Source organism: Halichoerus grypus, chromosome 15 (genome assembly GCF_964656455.1).
Source record: "Halichoerus grypus chromosome 15, mHalGry1.hap1.1, whole genome shotgun sequence".
Lineage (NCBI taxonomy): Eukaryota > Metazoa > Chordata > Mammalia > Carnivora > Phocidae > Halichoerus > Halichoerus grypus.
In genome coordinates, this window is record NC_135726.1 from 3,933,115 (window position 1) to 3,955,523 (window position 22,409).

General features: G+C 52.4%; 1 protein-coding gene across 7 annotated transcripts in view; it reads left to right on the forward strand.

Moving 5' to 3' along the window:
• Positions 1 to 22,409, forward strand: part of ZDHHC7 (zDHHC palmitoyltransferase 7) — a 27,043-nt gene continuing 4,634 nt past the window's right edge. For 2 of the 7 annotated variants that reach the window (XM_036104884.2, XM_078063813.1), the window contains exons 1-4: positions 1 to 223; positions 11,745 to 11,830; positions 14,962 to 15,293; positions 22,258 to 22,382. In XM_036104884.2, the coding sequence (XP_035960777.1) occupies positions 14,979 to 15,293; positions 22,258 to 22,382 (440 nt within the window). In that variant the 5' untranslated portion in view covers positions 1 to 223; positions 11,745 to 11,830; positions 14,962 to 14,978. Of the gene's footprint in view, positions 224 to 4,589; positions 5,011 to 5,398; positions 5,496 to 9,111; positions 9,194 to 9,357; positions 10,200 to 11,744; positions 11,831 to 14,961; positions 15,294 to 22,257; positions 22,383 to 22,409 lie in introns of those variants that run through there. The other 5 variants (XM_078063809.1, XM_078063810.1, XM_078063812.1 and 2 more) reach the window with 5 other exon arrangements.

Genomic DNA, 22,409 nt, shown 5'->3' on the forward strand with positions numbered 1-22,409 from the left:
CGCGCAGCCCGGCTCTCCAGGCTGGGCTGTGCGCCCTCGTGTGTGCTGGGCGGCCGCCTCCCTGCGATCGGCCCGGCGGGACCCACCCGAACCGAGCCGCGGGGCCCGCTCCAGCCCGGCCATGAGCGCGGCCGCATGATGCGCCCCTGCCTCGGCCGGTGCAGTCGCCGCCGCCGCAGGCCGGGAGGAGCCGCAGCGCCGGGCGACCCCGCCCGGGCCTCGGGTGAGTGCGGCGGGCTGGGCCGGGCTGGGGCCCGGCAGGCTGCTCACGCCCCGGACTCCCGGCCACTCCCGGCCCCCGGCCGCCCTTCCCTCGGCCCCCTGCGTCCTCTCCTCCACCCGCTGCGCACCTGCGACCTTCCCGAGCTCCTCGGGGGCACCTCTGTGCCACCTTGTGCCCGCACTTGACTTCCTTTCCAGGTGTCTCCTCGTCACTCCTTCGTTGATCTCTCGGGATCGGGCCCGAATTGCAGCCCCAGGTTTTTGCCTGACCTTGGGCATGACACCAAGCTCTCCGAGCCTTGTTTTCCCCCTCTCATAAACTAACCACGGGCTTGTTCTTAGGGCCCAAAGAGAGGGTGACTATAAAACCCTACTGTGAGCTGTAAGAGTGGTTTATAGGCATGTATTACGATGGGCTTCCATGAACATCGCCCGTGGCTTCTCGAATGCTCCTGTTCTTACCTTCCTTTTAAAAAGTTTTAACTATTCTCTTTTATTCTTTGCCCATCTTCCTGGTTATCTTCCCTTACCCCGTCAATGGTCTTTGTGGGGAAATACATGTGCGGGACAGGGCATCTCGGACAACCACGTCAACGTCTGCATCTCTTGGTGCTGCCAAGGTTCATGTCTCCCAAGGAGTCATTGCTGCTGGAACTAAGTCTCTGCTGTGATGGACAAACTTTATTAGCTTAGAAATAACACGTTCATGATGGTAGTTAAATAGGAGTGTAAGAACTGTTGAGGTAGCTGGCTGCCTTGTAGCCTCTTCTACTGACCACTTGGGCAGTGAGTCCGCTTGGTGTATGTACTTACCGCACATGTATTTGTCTATCGTACTCGTCCCGTCTCAGATGGTCTAGAAATCTGGGTCAGCTATTTCTTCCTAAACTCCTCACCCCACAGATGACAAGTTTAATCTTTTTGACCTTGTTTTACAACTTGTACTTACCTAGAGCCACCTTTATGAAAGTCACCTTGTTAAATTTGCTTGTTAGGAAGTCAGAACTTTGTTCACGTGAAAGGTTCTTGGGATAGTAAAAAAAAAAAAAAAAAAAATAGGATGGAACAGAAATGTTAAATTGCATTTCTTGACATTCTGGAAGATAGAAGGGTTCAAGTTATTGAAGTTACTTGGGCTGTGTATTTTGGGGAGTTAGACTGGTGGGTTCACCCTGACTTTTGAGTTTAGAAAGGGAGGAGAACAAGACTATCTGAGGGGTGGTTTCCTAAAGAATTCATTAAACAACCATGGGAACTTTTTATGCAGCTGTCTCAGCTCAAAGCAAAGGGGGTAAAGTGTGTGCAGAAGTATTCCACTACCAATCGCCCAGAGCCTGCCTTAGATTACAGTGTACAAACTGGACTGTTACAGCTGTGCTAATCCACTATAGAAGCAGAAATCTTTTAGAAAGGACAAGCATTAGTATGAACAGAATGGCCTTCTCAGTGAGACAGAAAGTACTAAAAGGAACGTAGTCTTGATTCAGTCAAAAGTATGGATTGACTTCTCCATACCTACTGAAACTGTTACCTGCAGGCTTGGGACTTGTTAGTGCTATAAATAATATAGTTTTTGGTAATTTGAGAAATGGCACTAGAAATAAGTTTACATATGGACTTCATGTTTGGGGTGAATTGGGAAGTAGTTTTCCTGATGATGTGGGAGCGGCCCTGCTCCACTCCATCTTGGGCAGCTCTACAAGACAATTTTCCTAAAGCAGCTTTTTGGGATTATGTTTCTTAAGAATAATAAGTAATTATTATTCTTATTTTGTTACACAAATACAGCTTATTTTGTTAAAAACAAACAAACAAACAAAGTTAAACACTAGAGCAGAGCATAAGGTCTCAACACTCATTGCGTTCCCTTTTGGCCCCGAAGCCAGTGTCCAGGGTCAGTATTCACAACTTCTCTGTAACCCTTCGGCTGTAGCATCTGAGAAGTGTCCAGGCCACCCGTGAGAGTCAAATCCAGAGTTCAGAGGGAGCAGTCTGCAAGACCACCCTCACTTCTGACATCAGCTGCAAGTTTTGGGGTTCTCAAAACTACCCTCAGTTTTGATGGTTATTTAGAGAAGGACTCACAGAACTCCCTGAAAGCTGTTAGGCTCACGTTGTGGTTTATTACAGGTAGAGGATAAAGATTGAAATCAGCCAAGTGAAGAGGCTTCTAGCAGAGTCTGAGGAAGGAGCAGAGGTGAAACGTCTGTCGTCCTCTCTGTGTGGACTCAGAATGTGTTAAATTCCTAGCACTGATATGAGACAGTGTGCACGGGAGTATTGCCAACCAGGGAAACTCACATGAGCCTCGGTGCTCAGAGTCTTTATTGGGGTTCCATTTCATAAGCGTAACTGATTCATTAATGGACCACGGTGATACTGTGTGACCCAAAGCCCCCCTCTGAGTCACATTATTGGTCTTTCTGGTTTGGTCAGTTCCCACCCTGAATCGGATTGTCAGCCAAGGCCAAAGGCCAAACCTCCTTTTGGGCAAGGTTGTATTTTTTTTTGTTACACAGCATCCTTCCTTTTTTCATGGTCCCTTTCTACTTAAAAATACACTCTTTTGTTTTACCACTGACGAATGACTACCTTCTAGAACATGGAGGAGACAGAGGCTACTGGGAGAGTTCTCTCAACCTTGAGTCTTTTCTAGCTAAAAATCTCTCTCAATATCCATCAGTCTTTTTCTTTCCTCTGCCTCTGAGGAAGAGAGAATCCCATCGTTCCATGAACTCTGTGTCTGTTCTTTGCCGTGCCTATCATGGGACAGGCATTTAGGCATTTCCTCTCACTTTTGCCTCTTTGATTTCTTCCGATTCACTGACTTCTTTGCCTCTATCTACAAACATGTTCTTGTCTTGCTATTCGTAGCTCTCCTTACTGCTAAGTTTTATTCCATTCTTGTAGAGCCTTGTTAGAACCCTATTGTCTAATAAAATCCAGACTCCGTGTGGGCCCAAGGTAATGCTATGCATTGGTACAGCATCTTCTAGTTTTGAAAATACTTAAGTCATCCTGGGATGTCTTGTATGTAGTGGGGGCTTGGTAAGAGCTTGATTAATGAATAATTTGGCTGGGCAGAGAGTAAGAGTCCTCTACTTGGAGGAAAGAGCAGGAGCAGACGCACGGAGGGGTGAAAGGGCATGGCGAGGGGACCAGCATGAGCGCCTTGTGGAAGGGACTGTGGCGAGCACTGAGCCCGAAAAGGTAGGGGAGCCAGATTCAGTGGAGCCTCGAATGCCACGGGCAGGGCTAACAGGTTTGGAACCAGACTGCCTTTGTGACCCACACTGTGATTTTGGCCGTAAGTCCTGTGGCTACACAGAGGGTGGTGAATGGACCTGGTGACCTTGAGATTAGGATTCTGCAGAGGTACCCGCCAGAGGTGAGGGTGCCTAAACTCGGTTGTGGGAAAGGTGAGCAGGGAGGGGGCAGAGCCCTAAGCAGGGAGTGTCCTTGCACAAGTAGGAAGGGGTGAGGGGCTGTGTGTCTAGAGGGTAAAAGGTACTTAATGAATACTGGTTGCATGAGGAGTGCTCTCAGTACGTGGGAGGAGAGGCCAGCTCCCTGTGTCGCTGGTGCTTTGGAAAGGGTGCAGTTCTAGGCTCCGTGTTCTGGGAGAGGGTGCAGTTTATTGGCAGCACCCTGTAAGCAGGGAGCAGTCAGGATAGAGAAGCTTCCAGTGTCTCTTGAGACAGGCTTTTACAGTATCATTTCTTTGTTGAAATGTTTTGAATTCTCAGAGTTCCAGAGTCCCTAATTCAATTTATTCATTACAGAATGCATTTTCTAAAACCAACTGCTCTGGGAGGCAGTGTATTTTAATGGAAGAACGTGGGCTTTGGAGTCAAGACAGTCCTGCGTCCACCCTTTCCTGGCTGTGAGCTTGGGCAGGTGACTACAGCTCTAAGGCTTCATCTACTTGTGTCTGAAATGAGCCGATACTAGCGCCCTGCTTTTAGGGCAGCCGCTGGTTCTGGTGGACTGATGCGTATAAAGCCCCCGGTGCCGGGAGACGGTGGTAGGAATTGGCCTTTCCTTTCCTTTACGATATCTTAGGTCGTCATAGATTCGCATCTGACAGCTGGCTACATTAGTAGCATGGCACATGTTCGTAGTGTTTTGGATTTGGTTGAGTCTGATGTTATAAAAGTTCATTTCATTTTAAACAAGGAAACCCTATTTAGGAGCATCTGGAAAGAGGCGGGGATTCACCAGCCTGATTGAGGTTCAGCTAGTCCCTGGGACAGGACACCTAGAGAGGCTTGGAACCCTAGTGTTCTTTTTATTTCTGGATTTAGAATTCCTCAGGGTTCATTTACCTTCTTGGGATTTTTAGAAGAGCTGCTCCATTTGTCTTTCAGAATCAGCTGTGGCTCTAGTGCAGGCCTAATGGACCTCTGGCATATGGGTGAGCGTTCCCTCGAGACCACCTCAGCGAGCCTGCACGCTCGGGTGACACCCCAGAAATGGAGGTTCCCCCAGAAAACCCCTGCAAGTGGGTTTCTCTCTTCCTCCCCTTCTCCCTCTCTCCCCATAACCTTCCACATTTCTCCCTGACTGCTTTTCCCCAAGGCTCCCAGACTTCTGACCTCACCCCCCGTGCCAGATCCCACTTGACCCCCTTCCTGTTCCTGTGGGCCTCCTCAGGTGCGCTCCCTGGTTCTCTTATTCATTCCACAGATGGGTGTGGAGTGTGGAGCGTCCTGGGGGTGTGTCGGGACAGCGGGGAGCATCGTGTGGAGGTGGTGAGAGAGTAGCAAGCCGGCCAGCGAGGTAGGGAGGGTAAGTGAGGTCAGCACGGTCTGGGTCGGGTTGGGCTTTAGACCACAGGAAGGCCTTTGGATTTTATTCTAACTGCAGAGGCCCTCGTTGGGTGGTTTTAAGTAAGGGAGGAAAGTGATCTCATTTAGATCTGTGAAAACGTACTCGGCTGAATGGGGGTGGATTGTGGGGTGAGGACAGCAGTGAGAGCAGAAACCGTGCTTAGGAGGCGCCCTGCACACTGCCCAGGGCCAGGCTCGTGGGCCTTGGTTTGGCTGGGCGGGAGGGGGAGGGGGTCAGATTGGGGTTGGTTTTGGAGGTAGCGCCCCCAGGACTTGCTGAAGGGTTCAGTGTGGGGAGGTGGGGGAAAGTTCAACGAAGGGTAACTCCTGTGTTTTGACCTTGACAGCTAGATGGAGGTGCCCCCATGGAACCGTGAATGTCGGAAGGGTCTGGTAGGCAGAGGGCCTTGTTGAGGAGCCGGCTGATACACTCAGCGACACATGGTTAGTTGGGGGGTTCCTAGATATATGTGTTTTTAGCAGTGACAATGGGCCTGAGAGCCTCTAATATCGTTTAGAGAGAACACATAGACAAAGGGAAAACCCAGGGTTGAACCTGGGCACTGCGGACACTGAGGAGTCTACAAAGACGGGGACCCAGTAAGAGACTGCAGTGTGGCCCGTGGGAAAGAAGGAAGAACCCAGCTCTGCCCTGCCCCCCATTCATGAGATTGACTGCGTTCTGAGTCCCATCACATGGGTGCGTTCCGCCATTCGCCATCCTTCCGTATTTTAGTGTGGAAGACCTTTCTAGAAACCTTAAATAAGTTTACTGTTCACAGTATGGGTAATGTGCCAGGCTGTTATTGAGACTTGGCTTTAGTTAGCGTAATATTCTGTTGGTTTTTTTCCTTAAAGGTTAATATTCTTTCTTTAGATTCAATAATTTGAGAAAATAGTGGTTTTGTACAGCATGTATTATCGGTAGGGTTTGAAAGCGCAAGCTAAATCTTTCGTGATTACAAATTGACGGAAAGAACATTTGAGAATGTAATTGCCATAAATACACTGTGGCAGATTATCTGAATGCTCCATTCTCTCAGCAAGTTCAGCCAGGACTCCACTGTCTGCAGTCTTCCCACTGGGTCCCGGCTCACTTAGCATCCAGACTGAAGGTTGACACCCCCAGGCCAGGCGTGCCTGACCTCCCCCTTCACTCCCCTTCATCCCCCTTCCAGGTCGCGACCTGCCGGATCTTACTGTTACCCTGAGTGGCACCTCCACTGAGTTCTTACCGCTGCCCTGCAGTCCGACCTGGCTACCCTGTCACTTCCTCCCCACTGGGTTCTTAGTCTCCCCAGGACCTCCAGGTCCCTGGAGTTTGCTGTCCCCTGGCTTGTCAGCCTTCTCCCCTTCATCCTGCACTCCCCGGTGAATCATTTCAGCCCAAGTCTTGCCTTTGATACCCTGGTTTTCTCTCCTATCATCTTGGCTACTCTCCAGCCCCATAAAGCTTTGGGTGCCGAGCCGGGCTTCTGGATAGCAGGGCGAGCCACTCCCATCATGGTGTTAGAAACTGGGGGTCTGCTGCGCTGCCTGGGCCCACGGCTCCCTTGGCTGTCCTCCCCGCAGCGTCTCTTCTCCAATCTCAGTTGCTTCCTGCACTTGTTAACGCCCCCAACCCACTCCTGACTCCTGGCTCAGAAGACGGTGTTATGGAGTGTGAACGGCTTTAGCTTCAGTCCATCTCCATGGTTCTCTGTAGACGTCCCCCCTTCCACCCGCCCCACTGTTGCTTCCTCCGTCTCAGGAAGAAGGGTCATCCCCCTGAGTCTGCAAACTTGGGCACTCATTCTTTTTAAAAACAAAACTGCAGTGAGCCTAAATTATCTCTGTAGTTGTAAGAAAAGTTCAAATAAGTACAGGATGAGAAAGAAAAAAGAAACAGGAGCAGGCATGGCGGGGCCTCCTCGCTGATGTTTTCTTAGATTGCTGCTAGCTTAATTGGCTTAACTGCACATATATTCGTTCTGTTTCCATTAAATCACTTTTGGGGCTGTCCTCGGCTTTTAAAAGCTAGCCATGGTCAAAGCAGGATGCAGTATGGTGGGATTTGTGTGGAGCCCCAGGGACTCACGGGGGTGAGGGGCTGGCGGGGACTTAACCCCGTGGGTCCAAGGCGGCCCGTGTGCAAGTGGGGAAACCAAGTCTACGTGACCCTTGAACAACGTGGGTTTGACTGCACAAGCTACTTATATGTGAATTTTTTTTGATAAATATAATACAGTACTGTAAACGTATTTTCTTTTAGGAATTTTTTTTTTAACACTTTTGCGTCTCTTGCTTACTTTATCATAAGAATACATGCAAAAATTGTGTTCATTGGTTGTTTATGTTTTAGTGTTTAGGCTATTAGGAGCTAAATTTGGGGGAGTCGGAAGTTGTACATGGATTTTCGACTGTTTGGGGCAGGGTGGCGACACAGCCCCCGTGTTATTCCAGAGTCAGCTGCGCTTAAGGATCGCTGTCGGAGCATTATGTGAGATAATACACGAGAGCGCAAGCTGAGAGGCAGAATTCCCTCGACTTTTCCTTCTAGCTGCATATGTCCGGGACTTAACTGCACCTTTAAAAAAGTGCTTCTTTAATTTCCTCACCGCCCAGTCTCCCAAGCTCCTGGCACTTGACCAAACCTGCTGGGGAAAGGTCCCTACTGAGCTGAGCCTCTCCCGGCACCTGCTTTGGGAGGGCTGACTGCTCCAGCCTTCGTGCTCTTAGCTCCCTGCTCTTAGGCCCCCCTGGCTCCCTTGTGGCTCTTTGGACCCTTGTCAGAGCTCCAGCCCCACACTGCTGTGGCCCCTTGGGTGGTCACGTCCGTTCCCACTTTGTCTCTCGAGGACGGAGTAGCAGGAGGGCAGATGATTGTCTGCTGGTTTATTCCTGAGGCACCTCAAGTTCCATGAGCCTGAGTCTGCGGCTCCCGTGTTCTGGGAGAAGCAAGCGGGACAGAAACGCCTCCGAGTCCCTTTCACTTCCATATGCTGTGCCCCAGCCGTCCCTTGCCATTGGTCCCCGCTGTGCTTTCTTCTGGGGACAGCGCTCAGTCCCCTGCAGGCCCCACTCCCCTCTTGGCCCCGGCCAGCTCCTTCTCTGTTCTGGGTGGTGGCAACGGCCTCCTGGTTGGCTGGCTTCCTCCTTCCATCCTTGGTCTCACCAATTATTTTTTAAAACATCTATTCACCAGAGATCTGGTGCCTCCCGTACCAGCAGAACGAGTCCAGACTTCCAGACTCCTTAGTTGGGCATTCTGAGTACTCTGTGAGTGGCCCCATCTGCCCTTCCCCTTCCGTCCTTCCCTCCCCTCCTTCACCCTGAGCTCAAGGCCCTTCGGCTTGCTGGGTTCCTGCTCCCACCTGGGCCTCCTCACACTGTTCTCGCCTCCTGTGTGTACCTCGCCTGTTGTCAGGGCCCACCATGCTGGCCTCTTTACTGACACTTTCTCCGGCTCCTCTAGATCGAATTAGCTGTTGTCATCTCTCTCCCTTATCACACTTTGCTCCTGATTTGGGGATAACACTTAGCACATTATTTACTGGCCTGATTCCCGCCTCTGCTGGTTTGTGAGCTCCTGTGAGCTAAAGCCGCCGTCCGTGGTTGTGCATCCTGGGGCCTGGTGTAGAGGATGGTGCTTGGAGCCCCCGCCCCCCATGGCTGAATTAAGTAGATCTCTCAGGGTTCGCGTTTGCTTCATATGCTTCTTCTGTGCCTGAAGCAGAGAGTTGCTTATTCTTGCTTTTTATAGGTCATCAGTGGGTGTATGAATAGTAAAGCCATAATGAGTTTAAATAGCATCTTAATATAAACATGATTATCAGACTCTAGGGTAGACATTCTTTTTATTGCAATAGTGAAAGTAATTGTATCTTGATTTTTTTTTTTTTTTTTAAGATTTTATTGTTACGTAATCTCTACACCCAGCCTGGGGCTCGAACTCACAACCCTGAGACCAGGAGTTGCACGCTTTACTGACTGAGCCAGCCAGGCGCCCCTCTTGATTCTTTTTTGTCGTGACTGATCACCAAAGAATACTGATGTCTTTTGTTTATTTATTTGTTTTCAGTTTGTATTTGAGGATACATTGTTTACAGCCAAAGCAAAAGGAGGGAAGAGGCTAAGAACCTCGTCTGAAGATACAGACAGAGGTCAGTCAGAGACATCGTGGCCCCTGAGCGCAGTTTCTGGAGGAAGCATCTGGCTGGAACTTGGCCTCCGCTTCACCTTTCCCACCCCGTCCCTATAACCGTGCTGCTTATTTTTCTCCTGTTCATTTTTTTTTTAATTGAAGCATAATTAATGCACAGTGAAATGTACAACTTTAAGTGTACTCTTGATCATTTGGGTTTTTTCCTAAACCAGCTCGTTGACTTTTGTTTTGACAGATTCATGTGCCGGTGGCACCAGTGGTCCTCTCAGGATATAGGGCATTTCCGTCACCTCAGAAAGTTACCTTGGGCTCTTCTCAGTCACTCCCCTTGTGCTCAAACCCCTGTTGTGATTTCTTTCAGAAAAAATTAATGTTGCCTGGTTTCAGGTGTCATATGGGTGACATAATATCTTTGAGATTTATCCATGTGGTCGCAAATCTCATAAAACCATTTTCTTCCTCTTCGCTGCTGAGCAGCGTGCCCTCGGATGAGTATGCCATAGTTTCTTGTGCATCTCCCGGTGGTGGATGTTTGGGTTGTTTCTGGTTTGGGAGTATTATGAATACAGTTGCTGCGGACAGTTCTCTACCTGTTTTGTGTTCAGATTCATTTCTCCCGGGTAAATACCGACAAGCGGAATTGTTGACTCACAGGGTGGGTGTCCTACTTGGGGAAAGTGTCAGGCCGCTTTTCGAAGTGGTTGCTGTGTTGGTTCCTTTTCAAAATGTATAAAAGTAATTGGGGATTTGGTCTCACTCTAGAGATTCTGCGGGAAACCTGATGTCTGCGATGAGCATTCTTACATCTTGCAAAGCCAGTTTTATTTTAAAACACGGGTCTTCACAGTTGCTGGCTGTTGTATAGCCATCCCCTGAACAACATCACTGTATGTACAGAGTCACCCGCACTAGTGTCGGCAGCGTGGAGTCACGTTCGCCTGTGTCCCTCAGACGTTCAGAAGGCGCTCGGAGCACTGGCCCCGGGGCGGCGGGGAGGCTGTCGGGTAAGTGCTGAGGGAGAGGTGGCTCCTGAGGAGTCTTGCCGTGGCTGCTGGGCAGAGGGGGTGACAGCCTGGCCTCGGCGGAGGCCGGGCAAACTCGGGGCTGGACAGAGAGCGGCCTCCGCTCTGCCCTGGAGAGTCTGACTGGTGGCAGAGACTTGGGGGTACCGTGCCACCTGCGGGCCACCCCCTCCCCCCTCTTCCACGCCAGCCTCCTGCTGTCCTAGTCAGGGGTCTTGGTTTCAGAAGATAGACTCTGACGGAGGGTTTGCTTAAGCAGAAAAATCATCTCTTGGAAGGAAACGGGGTAAGGACGGAGCGGCCAGGCGCGCGGAGCGGGCGGCCAGGAGGGAAGCGAGACTCGTGGCGGGAAGGGCTGCGGGAAGGGCTGCGGGAAGGGCTTGCGGGAAGGGCTGCGCTTTGCTGGCCTCCTGCCGCGGGCGCGCTGGGCCAGCTAGTTCTGTTTTACACTCTCTCCTGAGGTCTCTGTCACTTAATTCTCCTTTTGGGAGAGTTCCTCATCTCTCGTCCAATCCTGTTGTGTTTTTTTTTTAATTTTAATGCTATCATTTTTATTTTTCAGTAACTAGGAAGTTCTCAGAATGTTCCTCTTGTTTCACAGATACAATGTCTTAACTCTTAAGGTTTCTCTCTGCATTTTGCCTCTTTTGAATTCCTTTTTCCCCTCTTTCTGGGGCTCTGTCTCTCGTGAGACCTATTTTGGGCTTTCTTCAAAACCTCTGACCTGTATGTCCGTCGAAGCATTCTGCTGTCCGCCTAGAACATACACAGGGATGCATGTCAGTTATATGTCATTAAGGCTGGAAATAAATGGACAGCTTTAAAAAAACTCATGAAAAGATCTGTGCTGGAAATAAAGACGAGTTATATTGGGGGGGACTCCCCCCACCACCTTGGTATCTTTAGGCCTTTCCTCTCGGGCCAGACGCGTACTTTTGGAGAGGCCACATCGGGTCACCCGCCTGCCAGCGATTTGGGAGCCGGGAGGGAGATGCCACCTGGGAGTTTCTTCCTTCAGTAGATGGCCTCGCTTGGTTCCCTGCTTGCTTCCTGTGCCTTGTTCCCTCCCACAGTGGGCCTGGCGTCCTGTCCAGCACCTCTCACCTCTTGGTCTCGCTCTCTCCCATTTTCTCTGGAAGTCTTCTGTTGTGGCTGCTAAAACACTTGTTGACTTTTGAAATATAGGCTGGTCCGGTTTGGTTTGGATGATCCCTGGGGACCTTTCTCAAGAGATTTTGGCTTCTCGATTTGTATTTAATGCCAGGGCTCAGATAGCAGGAGGGTAAAATGGGCAGATGTAAAGTGAATGACTTCATTTTCAGGATTGTCAATCATTTCATAGTTTACTAGTAATGAAAACACAGAGTAATGATTTCATGGTTAAGGATAGTTCTGAATGACAACTTGACGTGTAAAATGTTACGTTGGTTATATAGCTCCCCCAGTTGATCCTATCCTATGAAATGTTACGTACTTCTGTCATTGAATGAGTCACTTTTCTAATTAATTGCGTTTGTTATCTTTCAGATCCTGTCACATAGGACACTATGCACCTTAAGATCCTAAAGAAGAGGCGCAAGATGTTCAAGTGATGTTTAGAGATCATCTGTGAGGTAAGCGAGTGACTCTGGGCAGGTGTCTTGTCGCGGCGTCCTTCCTGCCACGGGCATCGACTGTGCTCGTTGGAAGGGCAGCGCAGGCGGTATAGAAGGGCAGTCTTTTCACCTCCCGGCTTTGGTTTGCTCACCACTTACCCGGAAGGTAGAATGTGCCTCTGGAGGGGCTTCTGTGACGCATTTGGAAGTTCCCCGCAGCTATTGCAGGATGAGGCGCCTGCCAAGTGACAGCTAGTGGAAAGTTTTGCTCGGATGGTCGTCTGCTCAAGTTGTGGCGATCTCCTGTGGCACTTGCCCTGTTCTGGGAAGCAGGGCTTTCTCTAACATGAGCATAAACTAAGCTTAGGTTTGGGAGTGTGGACAAAATCCCATTAAATTGGCCATTAAAGTCAAAAAAATGCTGGCGCACCATCTGCTGGCCTGTTAGTCGCTGCGTGGTGCTTTCTGGTTTCTCTCAGAAATGGTCTCCAGCAGGAGATCGATGGCAGTGTGGCGGTGAGTGTGGAAAGAGACGCACCCTGACCCCAGGGACTGGTACACTTAGTGTTGCCGCGCAGATGCCGTGCGGCCCGCTCTCCTGTGTCCCGCATGCGCACACGGTCCCGTGTGAAGGGGCTGCTGCTTCATTTCCTCCCCGCCCTTCCTCTTGCGTTCATGAAGTATAAACACGGTGACTCAGCAGAAGGCCCGTGCAGTGGGCTACACAGAACTGAATCTATCCGCCCACTCTGCTGTGTTCATTGATTGTTTTCTTGAAAATAAGGTGACTTTTGGGTATCAGATGATTTTCCCATTGCCTTCGGGTGGATTGTACAAATTTGGCTTTGTAACGTTTTCACATAAACATCATGCATCCACATCCTCGTGAGCTTGTCTAGGAATCTCCTACCACGCCCAGCGTTGGCGTCTTTGTGGCTTCTCTTCCTGCAGGACTAGACCTGCCGTCTGCGGCCCGGGTAGGGGTGTGCCACGACAGGGCTGCGGCCGGCTCTCTGGGGGGGCTCTCACCAGTGTCTCCACCGGGAAGGCTGGGCTGCGCTGGTTCTGCGTTCACTGTGTGTGCCTCTAGAGACTTGCGGTTCTTGCTTTCTGGAGGGAACTCAGACTGTATGGACGTGCTCGGACAGAAGGCCAGCCTGTAGGCTCTTGTCGTGCTGCCCTGACAGGAGGCGCCCACTTGTCGTGGGCAGTGTCCCGCCGGAGTAGCCATAAAGCAAAATGAGTTCTGGCCGGAGGAATTTTTCAGCTTCAGTGCTTGATGACGTATAGTTAGGATTCAGGAAGACCCTCTTGTGGAAATCACTAGGAAGCTACTTGAGTCTGAGAAGGGGACCAGTTTCTTGGTGTTGCATCTGTCTGATAACAGACATGCACTTGCTGGGGGCCCAACAGCGTGCACACCCCGAAAGGGAACACAGGGAGAGAAGACCAGTCCCTCTGTGTGAGTCATTCAGGAGGTGAGACACACAAGGCCTCTCTTAAGATAGAAAGGGGTCCGTATGCTGCAGGCAGCACTGATGAGTGGGGCCTGGGAGTCCCAGGGAAGGGAGAACCTTCCCGTGTCTCGGCCCCTGACAGAATGGGGCTGGACCCGGGTGTGGGCAGAGCCAGGGTCTGCTGTCCTCGTCAGGCAGTCGCGTCTGGTGTTCAGAAACCCTCTTCAGAGGAAGAAGAACCCTTCAGGATGGCGTGCTTGCGAGAGAGGAAGGTCAGGCTCTGTGGGGCATGGAGGGTTTGTGTGGGAGGAGGAGACGGGCACGGTGCTTGCAGGGGACGGTGGAGGGCTCGGCAGATGCCAGCCAGACGGCTGGCTGGAACCCGTCCACGTTCTTTTTCTCTTTAGTTTCTTCTGTTTCACCTACAAAAAACCTTAAAGCTATTTTTGTCAGACCTAAGAGCAGGGTTCTTTTACTGCCAGTGGGACCCCGTTTCAGGTCTCTCTTGTACCGGTGAACATTTGTACATCGCAAGGGAATTCTGCAGAGGGTTTCCCGCGTGTCGTCCGTGAGCAGGCCTGTGCGATCGTCCTTGTCGTCGCTGTGCTGCAGTTGGCGTCGGGGGCGGGGGGGGGGGGGGGGGGCGAAGGAAGCCGCGCCCGGACTGGAAAGATGGAGCCGGCAGGGCTTGTGGCGGCCCCGGGGCATCCTCCTCTCTCCTGCTCCTGTTCCACGGCGCCGGGAGGCCGGGCTCTCGCACGGAGGGCGCTCACCTGAGCTCCGGTGCCGAGGAGGTACTCGGGCCGTTCGAGAAAACACTGTCGGTGCTTCTCTGTCCCTTGTACGAACACCTCGAGGCCCGGTGAACGGACTCCTATGTCCCCTCCTTATGTTTATCACGAGCGTCCAGCTGCCCTCTGGTCGCACGCTGGTCACAGAAGGGCGTGCATTAAAGCAGCAGTCCAAACCAGTCCGGGGGAAGTTTCTCGTGAGTTCCTTCAGCCCTGTGTGCGCTCAGACACAGGTGCTGTAGGAAATACAGGAAAGGTGTCGGACGCAGAGCTGAAGGGACGGATTAGCAAGTGAAGGCGACTTGTAAGAGAGGAGCGCAGAGAGGAAGGCATTCCAGAAACTGCAGAGGTGAGGGCGAGCACACCGTAAGCGGCGGCCCCGGCCTCGGCGCTCCAGCCCGGGCCCGGTGGGGGAGCGCGGCCCAGCGCGGCCGGAGGGGGAGGCGGGCAGGAGCTCGGCGCTCCGGGGTCCACGCGCCAGCAGAGGATGGCGGGGGCCGGGGGCTCGGGGGCCGGGGCTCCGCACACACGGGGCAGCACGGGCTTGGCGGCGAGGATGCTGGCCGCGTGGCACTGGCTTTGTCGCCCCGGGGCTGGGAGTCTGCATCTGGCCTGCTCCTTCCACTGTCTTCGCTCCCCTGTGGCTGGCCGAAGGCGAGTGTGCGTGCCTCTCAGCATCGCCCACACGGTGGGGCTGGCTGTGTCGCAGGCTGTCACCTAGTCACTAAGGTGGAAGATTGCAGGGTTCAGATCTTGTTCAGTTGTTGTCTTCTTTTCTGCCCTATTTAGACGGTGCTTGTGAGACGGCCAGGAGCAGAGGAAGCCATCAGGCTTCAGGTGGCCCACGAGCAAGCGTGCGTGTGTCCCCTGAGCCTCATCGGCTCTGTCCGTTCCCCTCTAGGGTGCGCCGGGGAAATCATGCCGTCATCAGGACACCGGCTTCGGGACGTCGAACATCATCCTCTCCTGGCTGAAAATGACAGTTACGACTCTTCGTCCTCCTCTTCGTCGGAGGCTGACGTGGCCGACAGGGTCTGGTTCATCCGCGACGGCTGCGGCATGATCTGTGCCGTCATGACGTGGCTCCTGGTCGTCTATGCGGACTTTGTGGTGACATTCGTCATGCTGCTGCCTTCCAAAGACTTCTGGTACTCTGTGGTCAACGGAGTCCTGTTTAACTGCCTCGCGGTGCTGGCCCTGTCGTCCCACCTGAGAACCATGCTCACCGACCCTGTGAGTACTCCGTCGCCCTGCACTTCCCGTGTCTGGTCATGGGGCGCCACGGACCCTGAGGTGAAGGGCCTCCTGCTCCTGTGGCCTCAGGCTTTTATTAATTCCCGGGTACAGGCTTGTGGCGTTTGTCATTTCTTCTTTTTTTTTTTTAAGTTTATTTATTTATTTAAAGTAATCTCTACGCCCAACATTGGGCTTGAACTCAAAACCCCAAGATCAAGAGTCGCTACTCCACTGACTCAGCCAGCCAGGCGTCCCACATTTTTCATTTCTATTTTATTTTATTTTATTTTATTTTATTTTATTTTTTAAAAGATTTTATTTATTTATTTGAGAGAGAGAGAATGAGAGACAGAGAGCATGAGAGGGAGGAGGGTCAGAGGGAGAAGCAGACTCCCTGCCGAGCAGGGAGCCCGATGCGGGACTCGATCCTGGGACTCCAGGATCATGACCTGAGCCGAAGGCAGTCGCTTAACCAACTGAGCCACCCAGGCGCCCTATTTTATTTTATTTTATTTTAGATTTGAGAGAGAGAAAGAGAGCAAGCGAGGGAGAGGGCCCATGCACGAGTGGGGGGAGGGGCAGAGGGAGATAATCTCCAGCCGACTCCCCACTGAGCACGGAGCCCGTCGCAAGACGCGATCTCACGACCCTAAGATCCTGACCTGACCGAAACCAAGAGTCAGACACTCAACCAGCTGAGCTACCCAGGCCCCCCACATTTTTCATGTCTTCACTGGAGAATAAATATTGCTCAAACACAAATGATGTCACAGTGCAGCAATGGAAAACAGCCCGCTGGGCAGTTTGTACGAATGGAGAGATTGTAACTAGGTGATTTATAAATTCCTCCTGGTTTAAATACTGTTCCTCTAAAGAACAGACTGAGATCTGGGTTTTAGATTTCACCACTTAACTAATCTTAAGTTCTTTGTAGCTTTACAGTTCTCTCATTGTTCTGTGTCAGCTGAAGTCTGAGGCCACGTGGGCCGTGTATTGGGCTCCTTTTGGGAGCAGGTTCTCTGAGAGTCAAGAAGGGCCAGACCTACCACCGTGAACTGCCCTTGGTCCCTGATGTCTTGAAGGCCACTGGATTCAGAACCTCTGTGTTGGGTTTCCGGCTCTTTCTCTGAGGTCTGAGACCTCCTTGGGGTAGGCAGAGCAGTACAGACCCTAGCAGCTCAGCCAGGAGTCACCCCCAGAGCCCGGAGATGCCCAGGGCCCCCAGGGAGAGGTGACTGCCGTCAGGGGAGCCACACAACAGGCCGCGCCACCAGGTGGTCCCTGAGGAGCGGCATTTGAAAACTGCTTTCCACAGCATTAAAACTTCGGTTTCTAACTAGTGGTCCAGGGGCTCCTGATTGATGAATTATCATCTACCCGGTTCATGTTTGTTGGTAGCTTTCTCTACAGAAAATACTAACAAGTTAATATCTTGTTGGTACAGATTTTTTTTTATAAATTAGATTAGGAGTCTGTTTGAGGATGAACTGATACCGATCGGTCCACAGAATGTGGTTTACATGCACTTTTATCTGACTTTTGCTGTCGGAGTTCATATCCCAGGGGCTCTTCCTATGCTGTTCACTCTGTCCCTTGCCCAGTGGGGGTCTTGGGCAGAGGATGGCATTACTGACCTGGCCGGTGGGCAGCGGGGAGCAGCACTGTGGGACAGACTGAGACTCAGGGTCTGCTGGTGGCTTCGTAGCCTCACTTCACAAAGATTGTGCCATCTCTGACCACAGCCCAATCCAATGTCCCCTCAGAGACTTATCAGGGGCCCTCTCCTCATTCCCTTTTATGCAGCAAAGTCTCCCTTTGGGAGCGAAACCCTGCTTCTAACCCCCGCAGTCCAACTCCTGTCCTGACCCCCCTCCTCCTGTGGGAAAAGGTCTAACGCTTAGTGGAAGGCCCAAGAGCTGGGGAGGCCGGGTGGTGGGGAGAAGGTGCGTGCACGACACTGCACCTGTCCGTCATGGGCACATTCATTCTCCTTGCTGGGTCACTACAGAGAACGCTGGGCAAAGCGTCGGGAGGGAGGTCCAAGGTCAAGGAGGAGTTTGGGATCTTGGATATCAGGGTTTTGAATTCAAACTGAATTCATACCCCACAAAACTTGTGCTTTTAAAGGGCACAGTTAAGTGGGTTTCATGTAGTCCGAGCTGTGCATCCACGACCACAGTCAATTTTAGGACATTTTCATCACCTAGAAGAGAAGCCCTGCACCCCTTAGCCGTCACTGCCCGGGCCACTCTCCCCCCAGCCCTTGACACCTGCCCGCCCGCTTTCCGTCTACGGACGTGCCTATTCTGGACACTTCATCTAAATGGAATCCTATCATATGGGGCTTTTTATGTCTGGTTTCTTACTCTCAGCATGAGGTGGTCAGGGTTCCTCCGCACTGTAGCACGTATCAGAACTTTGTTCCTTTTTGCGGCAAAAGGATGTTCCATCGAACGGATACGCCACATTTTGTTTCTAGGCATGATTAGTTGAGGGCCATTTGGGTAGCTTCTACTTTTTGGCTGTTACAGATAATGCTGCCGTGAACATTCCCGTGTAGGTGTATTTCATGTCCCTTGGGTAAATACCTAGAGTGGAATTGCTGGATCCCATGGTAACTCTATGTTTAACTGCTGGAAGAACTGCCAGACTGGAGAGCGTGCTCCCACCAGCAGCGTGCGAGGCACATAGCTTGTCCACATCCTCATGCTCTTGTCCTCTCTCAGGTGACTGCAGCTGAGGCTCGCGAAGCAGTGTCTCACGGTGGTTTTGATCTGCATCTCCCTAATGACTAATGATGTCGAGCATCTTTTCATGAGCTTATTGGCCATTTGTGTGCCTTCTTTGGAGAACTGTCCATTCAAGTCCTTTGTCTCTTTGATGTCACTGTTTCAGCCGGGCCACACGTCAGGGTTCTGCTGGCAAACTACAGACACAGCTAGAGTCAGTGTAAATAAAACTGGGGACACCCAGGGGAGCCTGCGGAGCCCAAGGGCAAGGACACACCTGGCCCCTGACAGGCTGGGGAACCGGGTCGTGCAGGCTGTTGTCAGGGCGGACCAGCGGGAGAGCAGGCTAGGCTCTTGGGGCTTCCTCTGTCCCTTCGGGCGCCTGTGTCTCCTGCCGTCTGGTGAGGAAGGGTAGCCCCACAGACCAGGTCGGATTGGAATCGTTAAGGGCCAGATCCCCATTTCTGAAGCGGAGAGTGCACGGCCCAGCGCAGTCACACAGCCACCCTTTGTCCCTCAGCACGGGGAGTCTGCTGTCTTCTCTTTGCGGGTCACGACTTCACTGTCCCAGGGCCCGGTCTGGGCTGAACTAGAACCGAGATGCCGTGTCAGGGCACAGACCCCACTGGGACCTCAACAGCATTTTCCGAGGGAGCAGGACCAGTTGATTGGCTTCGGTTCATGTTGTTACTCGAGAATAGGCCCTGGCTCTGGGGAGCAGGGAGGAAGATGGGGTCCTTGAGAGGTGATGGCTCTTACTACTGGAAGGTGAGACTTTCACCATTCTTAACATCCAGGAACACACTGAGGACTTAAAATTGAGAAAGACCACCCACGACCCAGAGCCCGCTGTCCCAGACCCTGGTCTGTGTTCATGAATGTCCGCTTTGTCAGCCGGCGTCTGCTGAGCGCCTGGCGGCAGAGGGAGCCCTTTGTGGTCCTGTCCCAGGCACCCGACGGAGGGCACCCCTCTGGTAGTCCACCAGCAGCGAGCAGAGGTGGGTGGTCAGTCCACACCAGGAAACGACCCCTCAGCTGCACCGGGAACAAAGCGAGGCTTTGAACAAGGTCTGCCTGTCACCAAAGTCCCTGCCTTTTTGTTAACTTCTTGTAAAAGCGAGGCTTTGAACAAGGTCTGCCTGTCACCAAAGTCCCTGCCTTTTTGTTAACTTCTTGTAGACCGTTTCCAACACACGGAAGTCGAGCAGGAAGCCCATTAGCCCCTCATGGTCAGTCTTGTGTCAGCGATACCCTCCCTGCTCCCTCTCTTCCCCTCCCCAGAGCTTCTGGAGGTAAATCGCAGACATGGTAAAACTTGATTTGTAAGTATTTGCGTGGACGTTGAAAGAGGAAGGGCTCTTCTTCGGGAAAGCCTAGCTGCACGTGCGGCGACCCTCCGTGTGTGCGCGGCCGCACGCGGCCGGCCTCGGGGTCTCGGTCTGCTCACTGCTCCTCGCCGGGAGCCTGCGCTCTGACGGTGGGTGACTGTGTCTTCCGCTTCTCAGTCTCTGTGTCTCGGGATTTTTTAGTGGAAGAAACATGGGCCTTTAGTCTCGGAGCTCTCGTTGCACTCTGGAGTCTTCAGCTTACACCCCTGTGCCCGTTGGCACATGCTGCCTGTCCCCTGGGCGTTCATAAATGAGTCTGTAGGTCTCAGGGATAGCCCCGTTCTCGGCTGGCCCTGGAGTAGGTCCTGGGGAATCCAGAATGCATGACAGGGAGTCGGGGAGACAAGATGGGAATATACGGGAGGAAAAAGAACACAAAGTACATTGCAAAGCGTAACCTCCCCGGACATAGGCCGTGGCTGGGAGCCCTGCCCCGAGGGTGGGCATCTGGTTCCTTCCCTGTAGTAGATGAGAGGTGGATGTGGGTGTGCACAGGGGACCGGGTACTGGAAGAGGCGGCAGGAGAGCAAAAAGCTGTTCGGGGTAGCGGGGCGCCTGAAGGCGCTGCTGTGGCCTGGGGAGCTGGGCATGAAGCATGCAGATGGGTTTTACAAGAAGCACCCCCTGATGCTTCTTCTACTCCAAGTAGGAACGTGAACCTGAGGACCACGTCTCTGCTCTTTGGGTTTCTTTGGACGGCGTGAAGAGCGGCCCCACAGGTGCGAGCAAACGGGCCCTCCTCTGGGCGTGACCCGCGTGACCCTCGGTGCTGATCTGGGGGGACAGCACCCGCCCTTCTGCTTGGCATCTGCTCTGTGAAAGCACAGAGAGGCCCAGAATCCGAGTGTTGGTCACCAGCTGCAGGGCGTCGGCCAGGCCGTCTGGAAGCCCTGAGGGGCTCTGCTGCCTGCCCAGGGTTCTGAGCAGCAACCCACAAGGTCTCCAGGCAGGATCCCGAAGACGCCCAAACCACCGCGCATGAGCCCCAGCCATCAGGCCCCACCTGCCCTTGCCTCAGGAGACAGTCCTAAGGGATCTCCTGGGAAAGACAGGCAGTTGTTCTGCTCTCCAGAGGAGTCCAGAAGGGTATTGTAGCGGATCACAGTTTTTACTGTGGAAGAGTGCATAAAAATTAAGGTGTGTGGAGGTCTAAAATCGGGTCCGTTTCCTCCTATTATGGAAACATATAACGTTGAACTGTCACCAGGAGCGTGTATGACGTTACAGGATTTACAAAATCATTGTATCTTTAAGACTCCTGGATCAGTGGAGGAAACTTGATTCAAGACTCCAAATTGTGGTATGTAAATTAAGTAAAATGTTTTGCCTAACATTCTGGTTTAAATTTTCAAAGCCAAAACATTTTAAACCCTTAACTATTTAATCTTCTTTAAGGAGACAATTGGAGTGGTAGGAAACACTAGGATCTTGACCAGAATAGCTTCCCCGTGTTAGGACGGTGAAGGGACAGGTGCCTGTGTGGAGGGAAATACACTGGTGGAGGGCGGGCCGGAAGCCGCCCCTCCTGTCCTCAGGTGGCTCATAGGGCTCTGGGTCTGGCTTGCTGGGGGCCTTGGAGCCGGTGGTCCTCAGTCTCCAAGCCCAGCACACTCACCGCTGAGCCTTGTCAAGCGTGGATGCGGGCCCCCACCTCACACAGGTTCAGCTCTCTGGCTCTGGCGCCAGCCCGGGCATCCGGGCTTTGAGAAGTCCCTCGCCGTGCCCACCACTGTTCACTCCCGCCTTGCATCTCCTTGGGCTCGTGCTCGCTCCGCAGCCCTGGGCTGCTCTTCCCGATGTGCATTTCTGCTCCAAGCGCAGGCCCCGTGGCGCTAACCAAGGGGAGATGAGACCCTGTTCCCGCCTTGCCACGTGTAGAACCTCCTCCTCTCTGGTGGGTCACCGTCCTCAGCGCACCCCGCCGTGGCTCCCGGAGTCCGTCCCACAGATGTGTTGTTCACGGAGCAGCTCCGCTGCCCAAAGAACAAGGCCCTCTGCCCGCTGCACAGGCCTCCCCTGCTCCTGGCCGCCGGCGCCCCCCTCGGCCAGCATGTGGGACGCCAGCAACTGCACCGTCATCACCCTAATGCTGCTCCTCCCGCTCCTCCCGGGGCCGAGCCCCGCCCATCGCGTCAGGTGCTCAGGGCCACACTTCGCAGGTGTGTGTGTGAGTGCTCTTGATGAGGCGGCAGGTGCATTGCACAACTGCAGATACGAGATAAAGTCCCTTTTTGTTATCGTTCTGTGCCGTGTTGCCCTCCGGCAGCTGCTAGGAAAGCGACACACTTATCATGAAGCCCTGCCCATGAGAATGGGGTGACACGGGAGTGGTGTCGACAGAACATTCTGCCCTTCAGCGATAATCAGCTGCCCTTGAGTTGGAATGACTTGACAAACAGACCTCGCCTCTGGTGTGTCCTGCCTTAAGCTAGAAAGAACTCAGGTGACCTACCAGTTTATGAAGGATAAAGTATTTTGAGTTCATTTTAATACATGTGCTATTTTTCATGGAAAGTCAAACTTTTGATCGTGTCTGAGTTATACGGTTATTTTTCATTGTTGTCTTTTGGTTCTTAAGTAGGCTCCACGCCCAGTGGGGAGCCCGTCGTGGGGCTTGAACTCATGACCCTGAGATCAAGACCTGAGCTGAGATCAAGAGTCAGACGTTTAACCGACGGAGCCACCAGGCGCCCCTTTTTTCCGTATTCATGTACTTTAAGTGGCAACCACAGCATTACAAATTCTTTTACAATGTATAAAATCTAAGATTGATCCTACATTTATTGTTTTTTTTTTTTAATCTTTCTTTCTCTCCAACCAAAACACATTCTTACTGAACTGCAGGGGGCGGTACCCAAAGGAAATGCTACTAAAGAGTACATGGAGAGTCTGCAGCTGAAGCCTGGAGAGGTCATCTACAAATGCCCCAAGTGCTGTTGCATCAAGCCCGAGCGTGCCCACCACTGCAGGTACCCCGGCCCCCTCCCCAGAGCAGC